The following is a 17,502-nucleotide window of genomic DNA, read 5'->3' as shown; positions in this document are numbered from 1 at the left end:
ATTTCTCAGCGGTTGATACAAAGGAAACAAATAAAGAACGTGTCCAGACATGTTTTGTGAAAGCTGACCATCTATTATTTGCTTAAAATCAGCCACCTTTTTAGCAATAATAAACCATTTATTAGCAATAAACCATTGAAAGTGGTAGATACCGTGGCACCGTCAGTATTCATGAACATAAATTAATAAATAAATAAATAAATAAATAAATAAATAAATAAATAAATACTTCTTTTCTTGGCATGACAATTGATAGTGCTGTGTCATGACTGACAGAACCATTGTTGGCATTTAGTGTTATCATGCATTCTACCAGGCTTCCTCATCTCTGACACACTGGTATTCTGCCTACATCTGTAATAAATGTGCTATTGTATAAAATTGTCTGCCGAAAGAAAATAAATAGAAATTTAAACAAAGTCATACAATGGCCATAAATAGATAAATACATCAAAATAAAAAGACAAACAGATAAATACATAACATAATCGATCAAAATGACAGTATTAAGATCAGGTCCATGTTTTGTTTTTGTTTTTTTACAGACTGTATGAAACCTGAGTCCATTTGGCCAGGTCTGCCGGCCCGAGCGCTCCCAGCTACCACACGGTGCCTTCACTTATTTCTGACGAAGGCTGAGAGAGCTGACTGCTGTACCCGTTAGCACCGAGCGAGCTGATCGAGGTGAACGCGCCACTCATGTCTGCCGAGATGCTGTGCTCCGGGCTTGGGGAGTCCCCAGAGTGCTGTGGCACCATCTCGCCAAAACACTGGCTCTCTCCGGAGGGGTGATGGCCAGAATGGTGAAGGTCCATGGTGCCTAGTGGTGTGCCAGCGGGGACTGAGGAAGGAATGTAGCCCAGATCGCTTGGAGTCTGGGCCTGTGAAGAGGGAGGGCCATGCGGGAAGTAGTCGTAGTTGCTTCCTGGGCCGTAGTATTCGCCTTGATAATCTGGAGAGATATGAGTTCAGAGTGGGGTGTTATTGCATATTGATAACCATAGTTTCGCAGACTTTCAGACACACTTTAATAGATTTCGACTGATTTAGGAGGTGGTGGAAAAAGTTTTGAGACTAGCTCTGTTTGCAAAAAGTACTTTATTTATCTACCTTTTTACACTATAACCTTAAAAATAGTCCCCTTGCACAGCAATACAGAGCTCTCAGTTTTCCTGCTACTTCTACCCTGGACGTCTTTCTTCTCTAAGCACGCCAATGGTATCAAAATAGCAAAATTTGAGCTGGAGCTTCATCCTCGGGAAGCGGGTGAAGAAAGCAGGAGCCAAATCTGACGAGTAGGTGGAAAGTCTGGGTCGGTGCGGAAGTGAGAACATGGTGTTTCCAGCGAGAAACTCGCATGTGAGGAGAGCTGGTTCACAGGGGGCACACATGATCAGGAAAGCACAATTTGCCCAGCTCCTGAAGTACGCAGAATGAAGTCTTTTGGCACACTGACTTACAAGGGTCGGTGCTCCCTGCGACTGTGTGTGCAGCCTTGTGCTGCCATCTGTTGGTGTGTTACAAACTAGTCTCTATAGGTTTTGATACCACCACGTAGTCGGTGAAAACATAATGTTTTGAAAGAGTGGTTCAATTCAAGTCATGACCAAATGTATCTTATCTGTTCAAAGTACATGGTTCTTATCAAGACCAGCAACAGTGAAGCACCAACATGAGACAAAACATAACCACTTAAAACTCATGTGTCGTATTTATGGCTGTGTTCTCCAGATCCAATTGAGAAATTTTACCTAGCTAGTACTTATCTCACCTCCATAATAAGAGAAGTGGCCATTGGGCATCATGAGTTCGGCCGGCTCCACTCGCTCCCCCAGCGCCCTCATTCTTCTCGCGCTGCGGAACAGCACATGGCGTCTCGCCCCCAGTGCACTCAGCTGCTTCATTCGTCTTTCTTTCGAGCGCCGGTTCTGGAACCATACCTGCACAAAATGAAATTATACAACTGGTCAGTGGTTGCCATGACATCAATACAAAATGTGCACCACCATTCTAAAGTGTAGATCAAACCAGTGCACACTTCCATTCACAGTACCGGAAATAAGATTTGTTTTGCGCATGCATGAAAACGCTAAAGAATCTATAGCGCCAGGAAGTGGCTGGCGGCTAACGCTAGCTCTATGGATTCTTTAGCGTTTTATGTTCAGCTTCAATAATTTCTCTTAAGAGGATAAAATCCCGACAGTTCCACATATTTGCTAAAATATGCTGAAGTAAGTAGAACAGTTAAGCAGATCATATCTTTAGAAAAGTTTAGATATAAATATCAAACACACACACACACACACACACACACACACACATATAAATATACACACATCTGTATTACCCAAATGTTGTCTAACAAATGTGAACATTTAATTCATTTTATTTCATCGATTTAATTTGTGCCAATTTAATAGATTACTCAATTGAATCAATATAATAAAACATTTATTGCATTCATTTGATTTATTCCATTTTATTTTTATGAAATATTATAAAATATTATTTTAGATATTATTTAACCAAGCAGCCATTTTATTTAAATTTGTTTAAAAAATGTAAACTGTTGATGTTCACAAATGATGATAATAATAATAATAATAATAATAATAATAATAATAATAATAATAATAATAATAATAAACTGCATTAATAAAAAAATGACAAGCAATTTTATGCTTTGCATTCCTTCCCCAAACCATAATGAAATGAACCGAACCATGACTTATTTATTTATTTGTTTATTTATTTATTTATTTATTTATTCATTTGAAGAGTAGCAGATTTCTCCCAATGTCACTAATTCACTTGCAAAAATAGCTATTAGATCTACAGTCATTATCATTTAAAAAAACATGAATTTCGTCCAGCTTTGACAAATTTGATGGATTCCACTTTTCGTTCGCACTCACATCGCTCTATCTTGTCGGTTAACTCTGTCTGTTAGTCCTCCACCATTAGCACCAATTCCACATAAAGCACACGTCTGTATGTGTAAGCAAGTGAGTGAGAAAGACGTTTTTAAATTTTATAAATATGAACTTACTATATGAAATATTTTCACTTATGTCAACTAATTTCAGTGCTGATATAACAGAAGGCTGGATTGTGCAGATAAGATGTTTAAGAGGCCCTTCATAATACTACACTTACGAAAACCATCCCAGGTTCAGCAGTTGCATTTTACAAGGCATATAGTGATTTATTATTTTTTTTTAATCATGGTCTATAGATCAGTTGTTAAGTTTCAGTTAGAAGCAGGTGAGATGATTGATGTTGGTTGGTTAGAGTTATTATGACATAAGAGGATATGTTTATGAAATCTATGGTTCATTAAGGTAAAAAAATAAACATGATACTCCATAATGTTATTGACCCATCCTTTTAAAACCAAAGAAAAAAAAATCTGCATTTTTGCTGTGATTTTGAACTGATTCTCTTTTTTTAATGTTTGCATATATTTTTAATAGACACAGTGGAATTAATTGTTCGCTTGGTTGAACATGTTCACCTAAAAAGCATGACAATTAATACCACAACCAAGCCAATGTCAAGTTCTTATGCATCTACATTCTTTTTTATCATTTTTTTAAGGGTGTGTGTGTGTGTGTGTGTGTGTGTGTGTGTGTGTGTGTGTGTGTGTGTTATTTTTGGTAAATAAATACAGCCTTTAATTTGAAGCTTTTTATTCTAACACTCCTGTTTTGTTAGTGTTTTGGTGTTCGCATTATTTCCAACTCACAAAAGAATGCATTAAAAAAACAAAACCAAACCAAATCAAAACACACACACACACACACACACACACACACACACACAATTTAAAACAAAAAGCAAGTATATAGATTTATCAAATGTATGTACCTGTCTATATCAAGGTATTTATTTATGTTTTATTTGGTTTGTTTATATTCTTTAAACCTATAGGCATTAAAATATATTAAATATTGGAATAATAATTGAAGCACATTGTAAAACCACAACAAACCCGATTTCCAGCTTTTGTATTTCTTCCTGTATATTCTTGAACAAACATATAAACAAACAAACATGTGGTGGTGTTATTTGTGTATCCTGGTTGTGTGGTCACGTGATACATTGTGCTCAGTAGTGCGCGTGCGTGTAGAAATGCGGACGGCTCGGTCTCACCTGAATGACGCGCATGTTGAGGCCGGTCTCCTGCGCGAGCTGTTCTCGGATGTGTCTCGTGGGCTTAGGCGTGGCCGCGAACGCCGCTTTCAGGGTCTCGAGCTGTTTGGCTTTGATGGTGGTGCGCGGGCCGCGGCGCTTCGTCCCCGCGCTCTGCTCATCGTTCTCGTTCCCGCACCCGTCTTTATCCGAGAGGTGACCCGCCTCCGAGTCCTTCCCGTCATCCTGGGGGTCCTGCGAGTCCGGGGACAGGCTGGGCTCACTGCACGGTGTTACTGACAAGAGAGATCATCATCATCATCATCATATAATAATAATAATAATAATAATAATAATAATAATAATAATAATACTATCATCATCATCATATTACATATATGAGAAGGTTTATAAACCAAATCTATACTAATATATATATATATATATATATATATATATATATATATATATATATATATATATAATTATTTAATTTCGGTATCTGTAGGCCTTCACGTGACTGCTTTGTTAAAAAAGAAAAAGTGGCACGCGCGCAATGTCTCTGTCTATAAGCGGACGTGACCACAGCAATTTTCTGATTATATCAAAAGCTGATAATTGAGGACACATTTCCAATAAGTATTGTGCATTTGAATAATAATCATAATCATAATAAAAACACGCATGCGTACTGGAGAGCAGATTCGCGTCCTTGCCGGAGCTGTTGCTCAGGTAATCCTCTTTGCACACGAATTTCGACTCGTCCAGGACGTAGAGCTCTTCTCCGGTGGACAGCTGCTTGTTGCAGATGATGCAGGTGAAGCAGGTGAGGTGGAACACTTTGCTTCTGGCCTTGCGGACGAGGTCTGTCGGGGAGATGACCTGAGAGCAGCCGCCGCACTTCGTGCCGTAGCGTCTGCACAGAAAAGCGCAGTCAGTGCGCAGTGCATTGGGGATGTGCAGTGGGATTCAAAACTAAACAACAAACCAACACCCACTCCAATAATGTGTGTGTGCATTGAGGGAAAAAATTAACCAACATTCACAGATAATTAAACAAATAAATCTAAATATTTTCTTGAAAAATCTCCAAATACGCAGATCTAAAATCTCCATAATTGTGTCTACAGCTTCTAAAATAAATCCGAATTATAAAGAAAGAAATGCACTTTCTGTAAATGAGACTGAAAAAAAAACAGTGTTGCAATTTTTCTTCTTTTTGTGTGTGTGTGTGTGTGTGTGAAATAATAAGCGCCACATTACTGACACAATAATTCGGATTTAAGCGTAAATCCTATGAAACGCAGCCGGGAGCACGTGCACACATCGTATCTTCCAGAGAGATATAGTTTATAAATATGCGTTTTTTTTCTTTTGGATTTTTTCCCTTTAAAACGGTTAACAAAACGCGGAGGATTATTATTTTTTGTTCAGCACGAGCTGCTTTGTTATTGCTCTAATCCTCTTATCGCGGTTTCTCCTCCGCGCTTTGGCGCACCGTGTAAACAAAAGCGCACAGACTCGGAACACACACGGATCAGTGTGTGTGCAAGAAAAATATCAGCTTCATGCACACTGATGATGGAGAGGAAGGAATATTTATCCGTTCAGTTCTTTTTTTCTTTCTTTTTGTTTATGGGTACGGGGTTTTGTTCACATTATTCAGTGCAGCGTGTAAAAAAAAAGGCATTTGTTTTTGTGAAAATGTTCACAAAAATATCAAATATTACATTTTTAAACAAATCATAAAAAAGAAAGAATTAAATAAAGATGGCTTGTATTTATTTGTGGATTTGGTGTTGGCCTTTGTTATTATACTGCAGCACAGAATGAGGGGAAAATATTGATAATTTCTCATCAAATAAATGAAGCAAAAGATAAACCATTTATATTAATATTTAATAAAATAAAATATTTTTTGTTGCGGTTTGGTTTTAAAACATTTTAATATTTCAATGTTTAAAATTTAGATGCTAAAGACACACAAATAAAATGGTGAGAATTATAATTATTGTCAGCATTATTATTATTATTATTATTATTATTATTATTATTATTGTTTTAAAATGACTGTAAAAATATGTAAAAAAAAATTTAATATTTTATTAAAGATGTCTGAGAAAAGACAAACGTTTTTTGGTCGAGGGAAATTAAATAATTTGTATATAATTATAGTGAAAACATAAATATATAAGAAAATATAATATATAATATATAAATATTCTTATATAAAATAGCACATCTATCTATCTATCTATCTATCTATCTATCTATCTATCTATCTATCTATCTATCTATCTATCTATCTATCTATCTATCTGTTTTATATAAGAAAAAAAAAGACTATTCTTATACCTATTTTTTCTAATTATTTTTATTATAATTTGCGTTTGCGGTTGGAAATGATTATTTATATATATGTATACACCATATTTATCTCCTACAGCCCCATAATAATAACACACACATATGTGCATATAGATGATGAAGATCCAAAGGTCTTGTCTTCACGATTTTGTGATTTATTTATTCCCTCCTCTGGTGCTTACCTAAAAAAGTCCGTTTTGCAGTAAAGTCTTCCTTCTCTGGAGAAGCATTTCTCCGTTAGATTGCACTTGCAGTCGCAGCACTGGACGCATTTGGTGTGCCACGCGCGGTCCAGCACGTTCAGGAGGAACCTGTCCAGGATGGGCCGCTCGCACCCTGCGCACTGGAGCATGTCTACAGCCGGGAGTCCACGCACACACACACACACACACACACACACACACAAGCCTGATAGACTACAGCAGAAGGTTTCTTCAGTCCAAGTTGGTGAGAAGTCCTTGAGAAGAGTTCCTCATCAAATCCGACTTAAGATCCAAAACGCGTTTTCTTACAAATCTGCAGCCAGAGATTCATCCCGGACACAAGATTGTCCAAATTGTTAAAAGTCTTGCATGGATGTGGTAAGCATTATTATTATATTTATTATTATTATTATTAATAATCTTGTTATTCGCCCATTTTGTCTCCAATATCGTCCGTCTTCTTTTCACACCTAATAAAAAAACAATAACATTTTCCCGAATTGTCAAACTGTAAATGTCCTGCCAGTCCAAATCGAGGACATGACCGTCGCGTTAACGCCCCCGTTGCTTTTCCACTCTGTGGCACGCGCCCGACGAGCCGGACGAGTCGCCACGAGGCCGCCCACCACCACCGTGTGACGTCACGGCGAACCATGACCAATCGGCTGTGAGCCGTCTAGGTGACAAAGGGCGCCACCTTGGACCGGAACCAATCCGATTGAAGTCCGGTGGGGTAGCCGTCTAGCTGACAAGTTTGGACCGGAACCAAAAACGCGTAACAAAAAAAAAAAAAAAGCGGGTCAATTTCCAACTTAAAAAATAAACAAAATCACATTTTCGCCCTTAAAACGATGTGGAATGTAAAGGCAAATTTCCATATGCATAACATCGTAATTAATCTAATCAACACTGACCCCGCCCCCTTTTAATACGAGGCGAATTATAGACAAACTGCGAAAATACTTTCTGCCCAATCAGAACGAGGAATTTAAGTGATAAATCTATAAATAGCAAATCACAGATAGAAAACAGAGGATTGCTGAAGGGCTTCAGATCACTTTTGGAGAACATTGTAATTGATTATTTAATTGCAAAAGGTTTTGCTATAAAATGGTTTACTATATTAAACTTAAGATAATGAGCAGGACATGATGGGACATGCATATAAGGGACATGCACATGATGGACATGCACATGATGGGACATGCATACGATGGACATGCACATGATGGGACATGCATACGATGGACATGCACATGAGGGACATGCACACGATGGGACATGCACATGATGGGACATGCACATGATGGACATGCACATGATGCACATGAGGGACATGCACATGATGGGACATGCACATGAGGGGACATGCACATGATGAGATATGAAATACAGAAATACAGAAATGCATGAAATTTAATGAAGCCTCAACAAATAGGTTTTTTTTTTGCACGGATTTGCAGTCGTGCTGCTGGAACCTGGTTGCAGGTTCAATGATATGCGAGATTACAGTTGGGAAAAGCAAAGCGAGACACTTTCCACTGAGCGTCTCTGCGCGATGGTTCCGCAGGGACTCGGTAATGATCAGAGCAACGAAGCCGTTTTAAGACGCAATCGCGCGCTGCGCTGCGGGAGAAACGAGCGCGAGCACGCTGGGGAACGCCAGATAACAGCGCGAGAAGAAGACACGCAGCTGGCACGGGTTCCTGGTCACTGCAGATATCCCGGGATATCACCGAGTGATGGATCTCACCCGGGTTTCAGATGAACATTTAGTGGTTTGGAAATTCAGTTTAATCTCTCTCTCTCTCTCTCTCTCTCTCTCTCTCTCTCTCTCTCTCACACACACACACACACACACACACACACACACACACACACACATTACATTTAATAAAGCATCAAATGCATATAATGCAGGTATTTAAATCGTGCAAAAAAAATCACACGAGAAAAAAAAACGTGTAAAACAATGAACTTGTGTAAAACATTACACGTGGAAAAACGAATAGGAAAATGACACGAGGAAAATCAATAAACTGTAATAAAAATGTCCACGTGAAAAAAACACGTGTCCTGCTGGACAAAATGATGATAAAAAAATAATAATAATAATCTGTAAAAAAAAAATAAAAAAAAAAAAAAAAAAAAAAAAAAAAAAAAAAGCTAAAATTAACCTGAAAATCACTTAAAAAAAAAAAAAAAAAGTAGTGTGTAAAAATTAGTTCAAAGCAACGAGTCTTAAAAAAGTGTGAAATGTAGAAATCGCAAAAAACAAAAAACAAAAAACAAAAAACATTTAATTACTTGAGATAACTGCGTGTAAAGATGCGCAAAAATCACACGTGCTTAATAAAAATGCGTAAAAACTACTACTACTACTAAAATAAAGGCATCCCATGGAAAGTCACATGAGAATCTGTAGGATTGATTTTGAAGGGAACACTACTACTATTCAAATCTGTGTGATTTGAGACGCAGCCGCTGTGTGTAAATCAGGAAGTCGATAGCAATAAAAGCAATCCGAACAGAGCATTATTTAAAGCCATCATTTCTTCAGTGTGTGATTTGGGACACAGCCGTACAAAGTCCCACCATCCGTCTCGAGGCTCTGCAGAGGCCTGCATATAAATGTTAGCCGTACATTTCATCCGCTTCTCACACTCAGAACATAAAAGCGTGTTCGACGCCGACGATCCGTCCATCTATCACTCAGAAGAAAGCGATAAAGCATCGCTCTCGATGTGATCTATGGGCTATTAAACAAACCCCCGTCCTTCGCCCTGTTATGGCCCATACAAAACCAAGATTGGCAAAATAATAATTCACACCCATGTTCCAATTCTTCTTCTGATCTTGTAGTTAAGATCTTCAGGGCATATAAACGGTGCACTACATTGAAGTACATTTCAGAAAAACATTAGGGATTTGGATAAAAAGAGGAAATTCCTTCACAGGAAAGTCCTGGTTCCTAGATGAAAAAATCACATATGGCTTTTTAAGTTTAATTTTACAGCGAGATTATTTTTTCACGTTTCCACCTGATATTACAGCTTTTTCCACGTGATTTTGCACTGGATACGTTTTTCTAAATAAATGGGGTTTTTTTTCCTTAACAAAATTTGTATTAAAAAAATTTATTTTCACTTGATTTTATCAGGGGAATTTTTTCACCTGTAACATTACTGCCGATTTTACACATTTATTCTTATTTTTAAAAAAAATTCATGTGGTTTTACACTGTATTTCTAATAATATATATATCAGATAACTCTCCTGCTATATATATATATATATATATATATATATATATATATATATATACATACTCTGTTAATACAAAAACATTTTGACAACATTTTTCTGATGTTGATTCAAGATTCAAGGATACAAATACAACATTTTTGTCATGCAGCATGTTTGTTTTCACATCATTGAAACCCTGCTTCATTTTATTCTAAATGTAAATTATGATAGGCATTTTTTTATTTATTTAATGTCAACCACCGCAAGATAAAGGTTTCTTATAGCTGTGTACATTTAAAAAAAAATCCCTCAACCCAGACTGAGCATTTTACCCAATATCAACTAAAGGTATCTGTGTAGTCGTACATGTGATCGTACTCATTGTAGTCTAAATGTGTAGTATTTGATTATGAATGTCCAAAAAAGGGATGAGAATTTACTCTCAAAATCTAGGCGTTTTTATATGTACTACACTGCAGTCACATGACCTTGTGAAATCTCTCAATAAAATAATCAGTTGAAAACCTACGAGATGTTTTCGAAGCCTGAAGCATGGTGTTACACCACGCCGTGTCTCTGCTGCCTGCGTTCGATGCTCAGTAATCAAACAGGAGCTCCCACTGTTTGTTTTTTGGATCCCACATCATCCCATTAGCACGTGTTTAATTGCTGCTAATTGGTCTTAACAAGATGAGATGGGAACCCAGCAGAGACGGTTTCATTTACAGGGAAAAAAAACAAAAAAAACACAATTGATTAACGTTTGATAAATAAAGGCGTACGGTGCAGGGTCGACACGTGGGTTTGTACTTTTAGGACACCAGTAAGAGTCTATTACTGGTCTGGCCTTTTATTATGCAGACAGAGCCTGGGGTTTTTATAGGCTCTTGAATGTTAAGGGAAAATATGTTCAAGGCAACAAAAATATCCCTTTCCCTTTATAATGACTAAGGAATAAAAAGTAATGGGTTGTGGTGGAGTAGGAAACTAGTCAATGAGGATGGGTTCCCCTTTTGAGTCTGGTTCCTCTCAAGGTTTCTTCCTCATAACATCTACAGTCACCATGGGTGCTCATCAGGGATAAATACACAACTGTTAATTTCTGTAAAGCTGCTTTGAGACAATGTCTGTTGTGAAAAATGCTATAGAAATAAACTTGACTTGACTTGACTTGCCAGTGATTTGACTTGATAGGATCAATGTTACCACTCAAAGTTGACTATTTCCTGTTAGTGTTAACTAACTGACAGCAAGCATTTTATATCGGACATTTAATGAAATAAGGGCATTACATTATAGCAGCTATAAACAAGAGTTCTTTTAATTATTACTGAATTGTACTGACTGGAACAAAGTGATGACACTTAAAGCTTCTCTGATAATGTTGCCCATTCTTTCAAAATCCCCTTCTAGAAAATTTCACTCTACCCCTGAACATACATTAAATAACGTTTCTTAATTGAATGACACTTAAAAATAAAAAATAAATGTAGTAATTATAAGATGAGGATGTTGTACACACTATATACAATGTGTAAGTTGTTGGTCTAGAAATTAAAAGAGAAAACATGCATTTATATGAACCTTCGACTTTGTCAAAATTCGGGGAATTCCATGTCAAGCGTTTAGAAAGTGTAATATAAGTGTGAGCTTTTAATCGTGGTTATCGGCTGGAAAGACACGTAAATAACAGAATGTGCAAACAGAAATACACCACATACTGTCTTCTTTATATTCTGTATGATATCATTTTCAAAGTGGCTCAGGAACAAAATAAAGTCTTTGAAAAAGTCTTTGAATTGATAAACTAGGACTTAAAATGAACCTCATCTGTTGGTTACTAAGGGAATTAAGCTAAATCGAAAATGTTCAACTTCCATTAGATAGTGAGTTTGCGCCTTTAGGAAGTAATTCTAGTTGAGTTATGGGGTTAAAGTTTTCCCAGATTTATTTTATTATAATTTTTTATACAGCTAGATTCAAATTGTACTCCTTTGTACCTGGGATGGTGGTTTGATCCTTCTGACCAGGAGATGACTGCATCTTTTTTATTCAAATTTGATTCCTTTCCAATTTGACCATTTGCTAATAAAGTCCTTAAAAACGTATTACTCAGGAATTACTTGAAAGTTTAAAAGTACCTGTTTCTCAATGGGTTCTATTCGTATTACTCCCAAACACTCTACAACACTCCACAAATCCCAACCACCGGCCAGATCTACCTTATTATAGAAGAACTACCATCCGATGTGAAAGCCAAAGTCAACCTTCTTCCACATACATGAGCTCACAGATGATCGAAATTGTTTAGTGGCTTTGTATTTGATCAGAGAGAGAGAAATGGAGAGAGGGGAGGAAAATGAAAGAGGTGTACAATCCATTTGAACCAGATATCAAGCCCAGTCTTGATCTATAAGACTTGCAACCAATAAATGTTTGTATTGTTCTCAAGATTGGACCATGATATTTTAAAGAAGTGCAGACGTTCTTTCAAAATCCTGGCTGTTTTTGGATGTCATTTTCATCGTCTTCTCTTCATTATGAAACTGTATGGGAACTTGTTATGAATATACCTCTTAGGGGAATCCCCCCCAAAACCCAAATAAAATGTTATTATCACCTCTGGAGCTCTGACATTAGGGTTGCCAAGTCAATATTTACTACAGTTTTCTCTCAGTTAACATTTGTTAGCACAACGTTTCTTTTTTCCTCAGCACCATTCAAAAGAAAGGCCACGCCGAAAGCAACCCGAGAGAAGAGCAGAAGCTTAACTATAATCCGTATTGACATGCTCTCTCTCAGACCTGCCGATAGCCCATGGATTTATCTTACTCGATGGTGTAAAGATGGCGAGCTCTCGACCGCGAGGGTATTGTCTTGTTCTTGAAATTGTCTATATACCAATGGAAAAATGGAACGGCCATAGTCATATAGTGACGTAAACAAGGGTAGTGCATGCAGCTGAGAACATATATTAGAGGCTTGTAAACAAATGAAGAAAGAAAGAACACCAGACAACTCAAGAGAGCAGACGTAGAAGAATAAACAGACTTTCTTCAGGCCAGTCGTGGTTTGCTGAAAAGGGCGAGAGTGATGGAAAAGAGAGAGAGAGAGAGAGAGAGAGAGAGAGAGAGCAAGAGAAGGAAAGATCCCTCGAGACCCAGCGCCTAGAGCATGTTGATGATGGAGATTGATGCATGCACCTTCGCAGACGGCCCAGACGCTGGGCGAAATTAAAAGGCTATTTTGCCGGGTTAGAAAAGGACAGAATGGCGCAGAGGGAGATCCCCCTGTCCCCTTCCCCCATGTACCTCTTTAGTGTCATCATACCCTCGGGGACAAGAGCCGTTACACGCCTTTCACTCTCTTTCTCACTCTCTCTCTCTCTCTCTCTCTCTCTCTCTCTCTATGTCTCTCACTATCCGCATGATCACTCGTACACGCCTGAACACACAGACGGACGCTAAAAAAAAAAACGACAAAATCTCATGCAAGAAAGCAAATCTTTCTCTCGGATCCAAAACACAACTAAAAAGACTTATATTCGGGTTTATTTGTTTCTATGAGAACAACGTACACATAGATTTATGGCATGGTGGACATACCAAATGACCATATTTAAAATGTGTTTAATTGCTTCTGTGGGTTTTTTGGAGGAGATTCTCATTTAGTATTAATTATAATAATAAGGAGTCTCCAGGGCAAGACGTAAAGCAGCAAGTTCTGATATTCTTCAGCAATTTCTTGCTAATTCCAAGATAAAATAAAAGGCTGGTGATAAAACTCGGGACATGTTGTATTTTTTTCCCATATTAAATGTATTTGGAAAAATGACATGGTTTCATTCATTAATAAAATCTTAATGCTGACAAGTTGCTCTGGTGTACGGAAAATGAAAAAAAATGACTCTCTTATGGGGATTTGAACAAGTTCATCATGATTATTGTTCTATAAAAGCAAGACCTGTGTGGTTTAATTCCTTGTTTGTTTATGAACCTTTCCTAGTTCTATACTTTTATTTCCCAGATAAATAAGATAATAAATGTTTCTTCATAGAGTAAATGAACGAAACAATCTTCTAATAGAAGATGATATAAAGTTTGAAATTAGCAAACGGCCTGATTTCCAGATTATGAGAAGTTCCTGAGACTTTTACAAAAACTATTACACTTTTAAGAAAGATTTTTTTTTATACAAAACATTTTATGTATAAAAGTGAATCAGCCCCATGCATGTAGCTAAAAGCTGAGAACCAGCGAGAACCTCGAGTCCAGATGCCAAAAAAAGCTACTTAAGATTACTGCTTTTCTGTCCATCACTGCTTTTATGTCCTGATGTAGATTTGTCCTATTTTTTTTACCTCAAATTTTTTATTTTTTATCTTGTATGCAAAAATAGTAGATGTAACTTTAAAGCAATGTGTTAAAACATAAATGTGGGTAAAGAAACAAGAAGTGAGCATCAGAGAGAGAGAGAGAGAGAGAGAGAGAGAGAGAGAGAGAGAGAGAGAGAGAGAGAGAAAGAGAGAGAGAGAGAAAGAGAGAGACAGAAAGACAGAGAAATGGTCAGAAAGGGACAGTGGCAGAAAAACAGAGAGAAACAGAGACAGAACGAGACACAGATTGAAACATGAAGAAAGAGAGAGAGAGAGAGAGAGAGAGAGAGAGAGAGAGAGAGAAAGACTATTTTAGCATTCTTAGCAAGAAGCCAGCAATCCATCCCACACACACACACACACACACACATATATATACAGACACACACACTAACACATCACTGTTCTCAGATCCATTTTTTTCCCTCCTCCCCGTCTGTTTCATTTCCCGACTCCCCACAGACACAGCCGTGGCAGACGCGGTGTCCTCCGGCTGTGACCAGCTAGTCTCTAACTACACTCCACTCACTCACTTATTGGGACATAATTTGCAGATCATTTATCCTCAATCTGAATTTAATTGACCGGGAGAGCCGAGTGCGGACCCGAGGCCCTGAAGCCCGAGCCATGCCTTGAGCAGTTGGCAGAGAGCAGGAGCCGAGTGGCAGGCTGTGAGGAGGAGGAGGAGGAGGAGGAGGAGGAGGAGGAGGAGGAGGAGGAACGCGTCAAGGCAACACACACACAATTGCACACGTACAAGGAGGTCAGACCTTTGTCAGAAGGGGAGTGACGGCCAGCTGAGTTGCATTGTGTGGAGCTAACAGTCGCTGCAAGTGCTTCTGGATGTGTATTTCTATACACATGTGTGTGTCTGCATGTGTATATGTGTGTGTGTGTGTGTGTGTGTGTGTGTGTGTGTGTGTGTGTGTCGGTGGGTGGGTGTGTGTGTGTGGTGGCACGGTTGACCAAACCAGGAGACAATAATGGCCGCCCAAAGAAACGTCTCACGCTTTCACTTCACTTTAGCAAACCTTGCTTTGTATTACATCGTGCACTATTCTGCCCTTCACAAGTCATACAAAATGATCAATATTTTTGAAAATATAATGTTGTTGTTGTTTTTTTTATTTTTTTAAATGAGGTCTGTGCCATTGACGCAGATGTGTTTCAACCAGCGGCTTCATCATTTGCTATAAGAAAGCAGAAGATTCAACACCAAACATGTACTATGAAAAGGTTTTGGAGATGAGTGATAATGGGTTTGTACCCACAATCATGAACCTATATTAATAGTACAGGCATGAACTGTAGTAAATAGTTGCCAAATAGTGAACCCCATACAGTTCATGCATGTATTCAATACAGATATATACTGTAGTAAATAGTTATATAGAACCCGAGTATTAATATAGAACCCCGTATACAGTATAGACATGAACTGTGATAAATAGTCAAATAGTGAACCCATACTGTAGTAAATAGTTGCCAAATAGTAAACCCCTTACTATAGTAAATCATTGCCAAATAGTGAACCCCAAGCAGTACAGATATATACTGTACCAAATAGCTGCCAAATAGTGAACCCCTTACTAGAGTAAATCATTGCCAAATAGTAAACCCCAAGCAGTACAAATATATACTGTACCAAATAGTTGCCAAATAGTGAACCCCTTACTATAGTAAATCATTGCCAAATAGTAAACCCCAATCAGTACAAATATATACTGTACCAAATAGTTGCCAAATAGTGAACCCCTTACTATAGTAAATCATTGCCAAATAGTAAACCCCAATCAGTACAAATATATACTGTACCAAATAGTTGCCAAATAGTGAACCCCTTACTATAGTAAATCATTGCCAAATTGTGAACCCCAAGCAGTACAAATATATACTGTACCAAATAGTTGCCAAATAGTGAACCCCTTACTATAGTAAATCATTGCCAAATAGTGAACCCCAAGCAGTGCAGATATATACTGTACCAAATAGTTGCCAAATAGTGAACCCCTTACTATAGTAAATCATTGCCAAATAGTGAACCCCAAGCATTGCAGATATATACTGTACCAAATAGTTGCCAAATAGTGAACCCCTTACTATAGTAAATCATTGCCAAATAGTGAACCCCAAGCAGTACAGATATATACTGTACCAAATAGTTGCCAAATAGTGAATAGTTGTTTATTTGTTATACATAGTCTGTTTATTTTTCCCTTTTGTTTATCTGTGTATATACGTGGTGGGGCTTATTTGGGACCTTGGGAAAAAAATCTTTGCATTGTATTCTTTTCTTACAGAGCTTTAAGGTGAATTGAGTCAATGTGCTGTCACAGCTCTGTAACCTGCCAATAAACCCAACCAATTAAAACCATATGTAAAATGTCCCCGTTATTTTTGCATATTAACATCAAAATGACCAATTTGGGGGATTTTATTAGTAAAAATGCTGCTGCTGGTGCTTCTTTATTATTATCGTGTTTTGATTTTGCATGTATATGTTCTTATTAACCGATATTTTCCCACTCAGGTAGCCAGAACAGCGCAGATACGACACCAAAGTGCAGCAAAACCCCTGATTTTCACCTTCCATGAAAAAAAGAGCTGCCGAAAGGGTAATCAGCGCCATTTTTTTCAGGTTGTGACCCCTAGTGCAGAGATAGCCTTTCTCTCGCTCTCAGCGCTTATCAGGTTGTGAATCCAGAGCGCGCTGTGGGATCAATCAGTCCTCTCCTCATCAGCTGCTAAAATGGTCTCCGGTGTATTCGGCAAGAGAACGAGTGTACTTTAGCGCAGCCTGACGTACACAGCCTTTGTAAAACAGGGGGAAAACAAGTGTGTGTAGATTTAGACTATCTACATCATTCGCTATATAACTATGAACTGTGTTCATTCAGCGTTAGTGTTAGAAAAGTCAGGTGAGGTCATGTGGCCTGGGGTGCAGTTAGTGTTCACATTCATCCCAAAGGTGTTCAGGTCTATAGCAGGAGATCTTCTATTCCAAACCATGACCCAAATGAGGATGGGTTCCCCTTTTAAGTGTGGTTCCTCTCAAGGTTTCTTCCTCATGTCATCTAACGGAGCTTTTCCTTGCCACAGTCACCATTGGATAAATACAATTTGAGACAATGTCTGCTGTGAAAAGCGCTATAGAAATAAACTTGACTTGACCGTATCTCC

The 17,502-nt window shown here is 38.0% G+C and overlaps 1 protein-coding gene across 2 annotated transcripts in view; it reads right to left on the bottom strand.

Annotated features, from left to right (window-relative positions):
- Nucleotides 1–52: 52 nt before the first annotated feature.
- lhx1b (LIM homeobox 1b) overlaps nucleotides 53–17,502 on the bottom strand; it is a 45,961-nt gene continuing 28,511 nt past the window's right edge. The window contains exons 3-7 of one of the 2 annotated variants that reach the window (XM_046838571.1): nucleotides 6,681–6,852; nucleotides 4,824–5,047; nucleotides 4,153–4,427; nucleotides 1,772–1,940; nucleotides 53–952 (exon numbers count right to left, since the gene is read on the bottom strand). In XM_046838571.1, the coding sequence (XP_046694527.1) occupies nucleotides 600–952; nucleotides 1,772–1,940; nucleotides 4,153–4,427; nucleotides 4,824–5,047; nucleotides 6,681–6,850 (1,191 nt within the window). In that variant the 5' untranslated portion in view covers nucleotides 6,851–6,852 and the 3' untranslated portion in view covers nucleotides 53–599. Of the gene's footprint in view, nucleotides 953–1,771; nucleotides 1,941–4,152; nucleotides 4,428–4,823; nucleotides 5,048–6,680; nucleotides 7,882–17,502 lie in introns of those variants that run through there. The other variant, XM_046838570.1, reaches the window with a different exon arrangement.

The sequence above is a fragment of the Silurus meridionalis genome, chromosome 25, assembly GCF_014805685.1.
Source record: "Silurus meridionalis isolate SWU-2019-XX chromosome 25, ASM1480568v1, whole genome shotgun sequence".
NCBI classification, from domain to species: Eukaryota; Metazoa; Chordata; class Actinopteri; order Siluriformes; family Siluridae; genus Silurus; species Silurus meridionalis.
The sequence above is the reverse complement of the archived record's forward strand: the minus strand, read 5'-3'. Positions and strand labels throughout refer to the sequence as shown.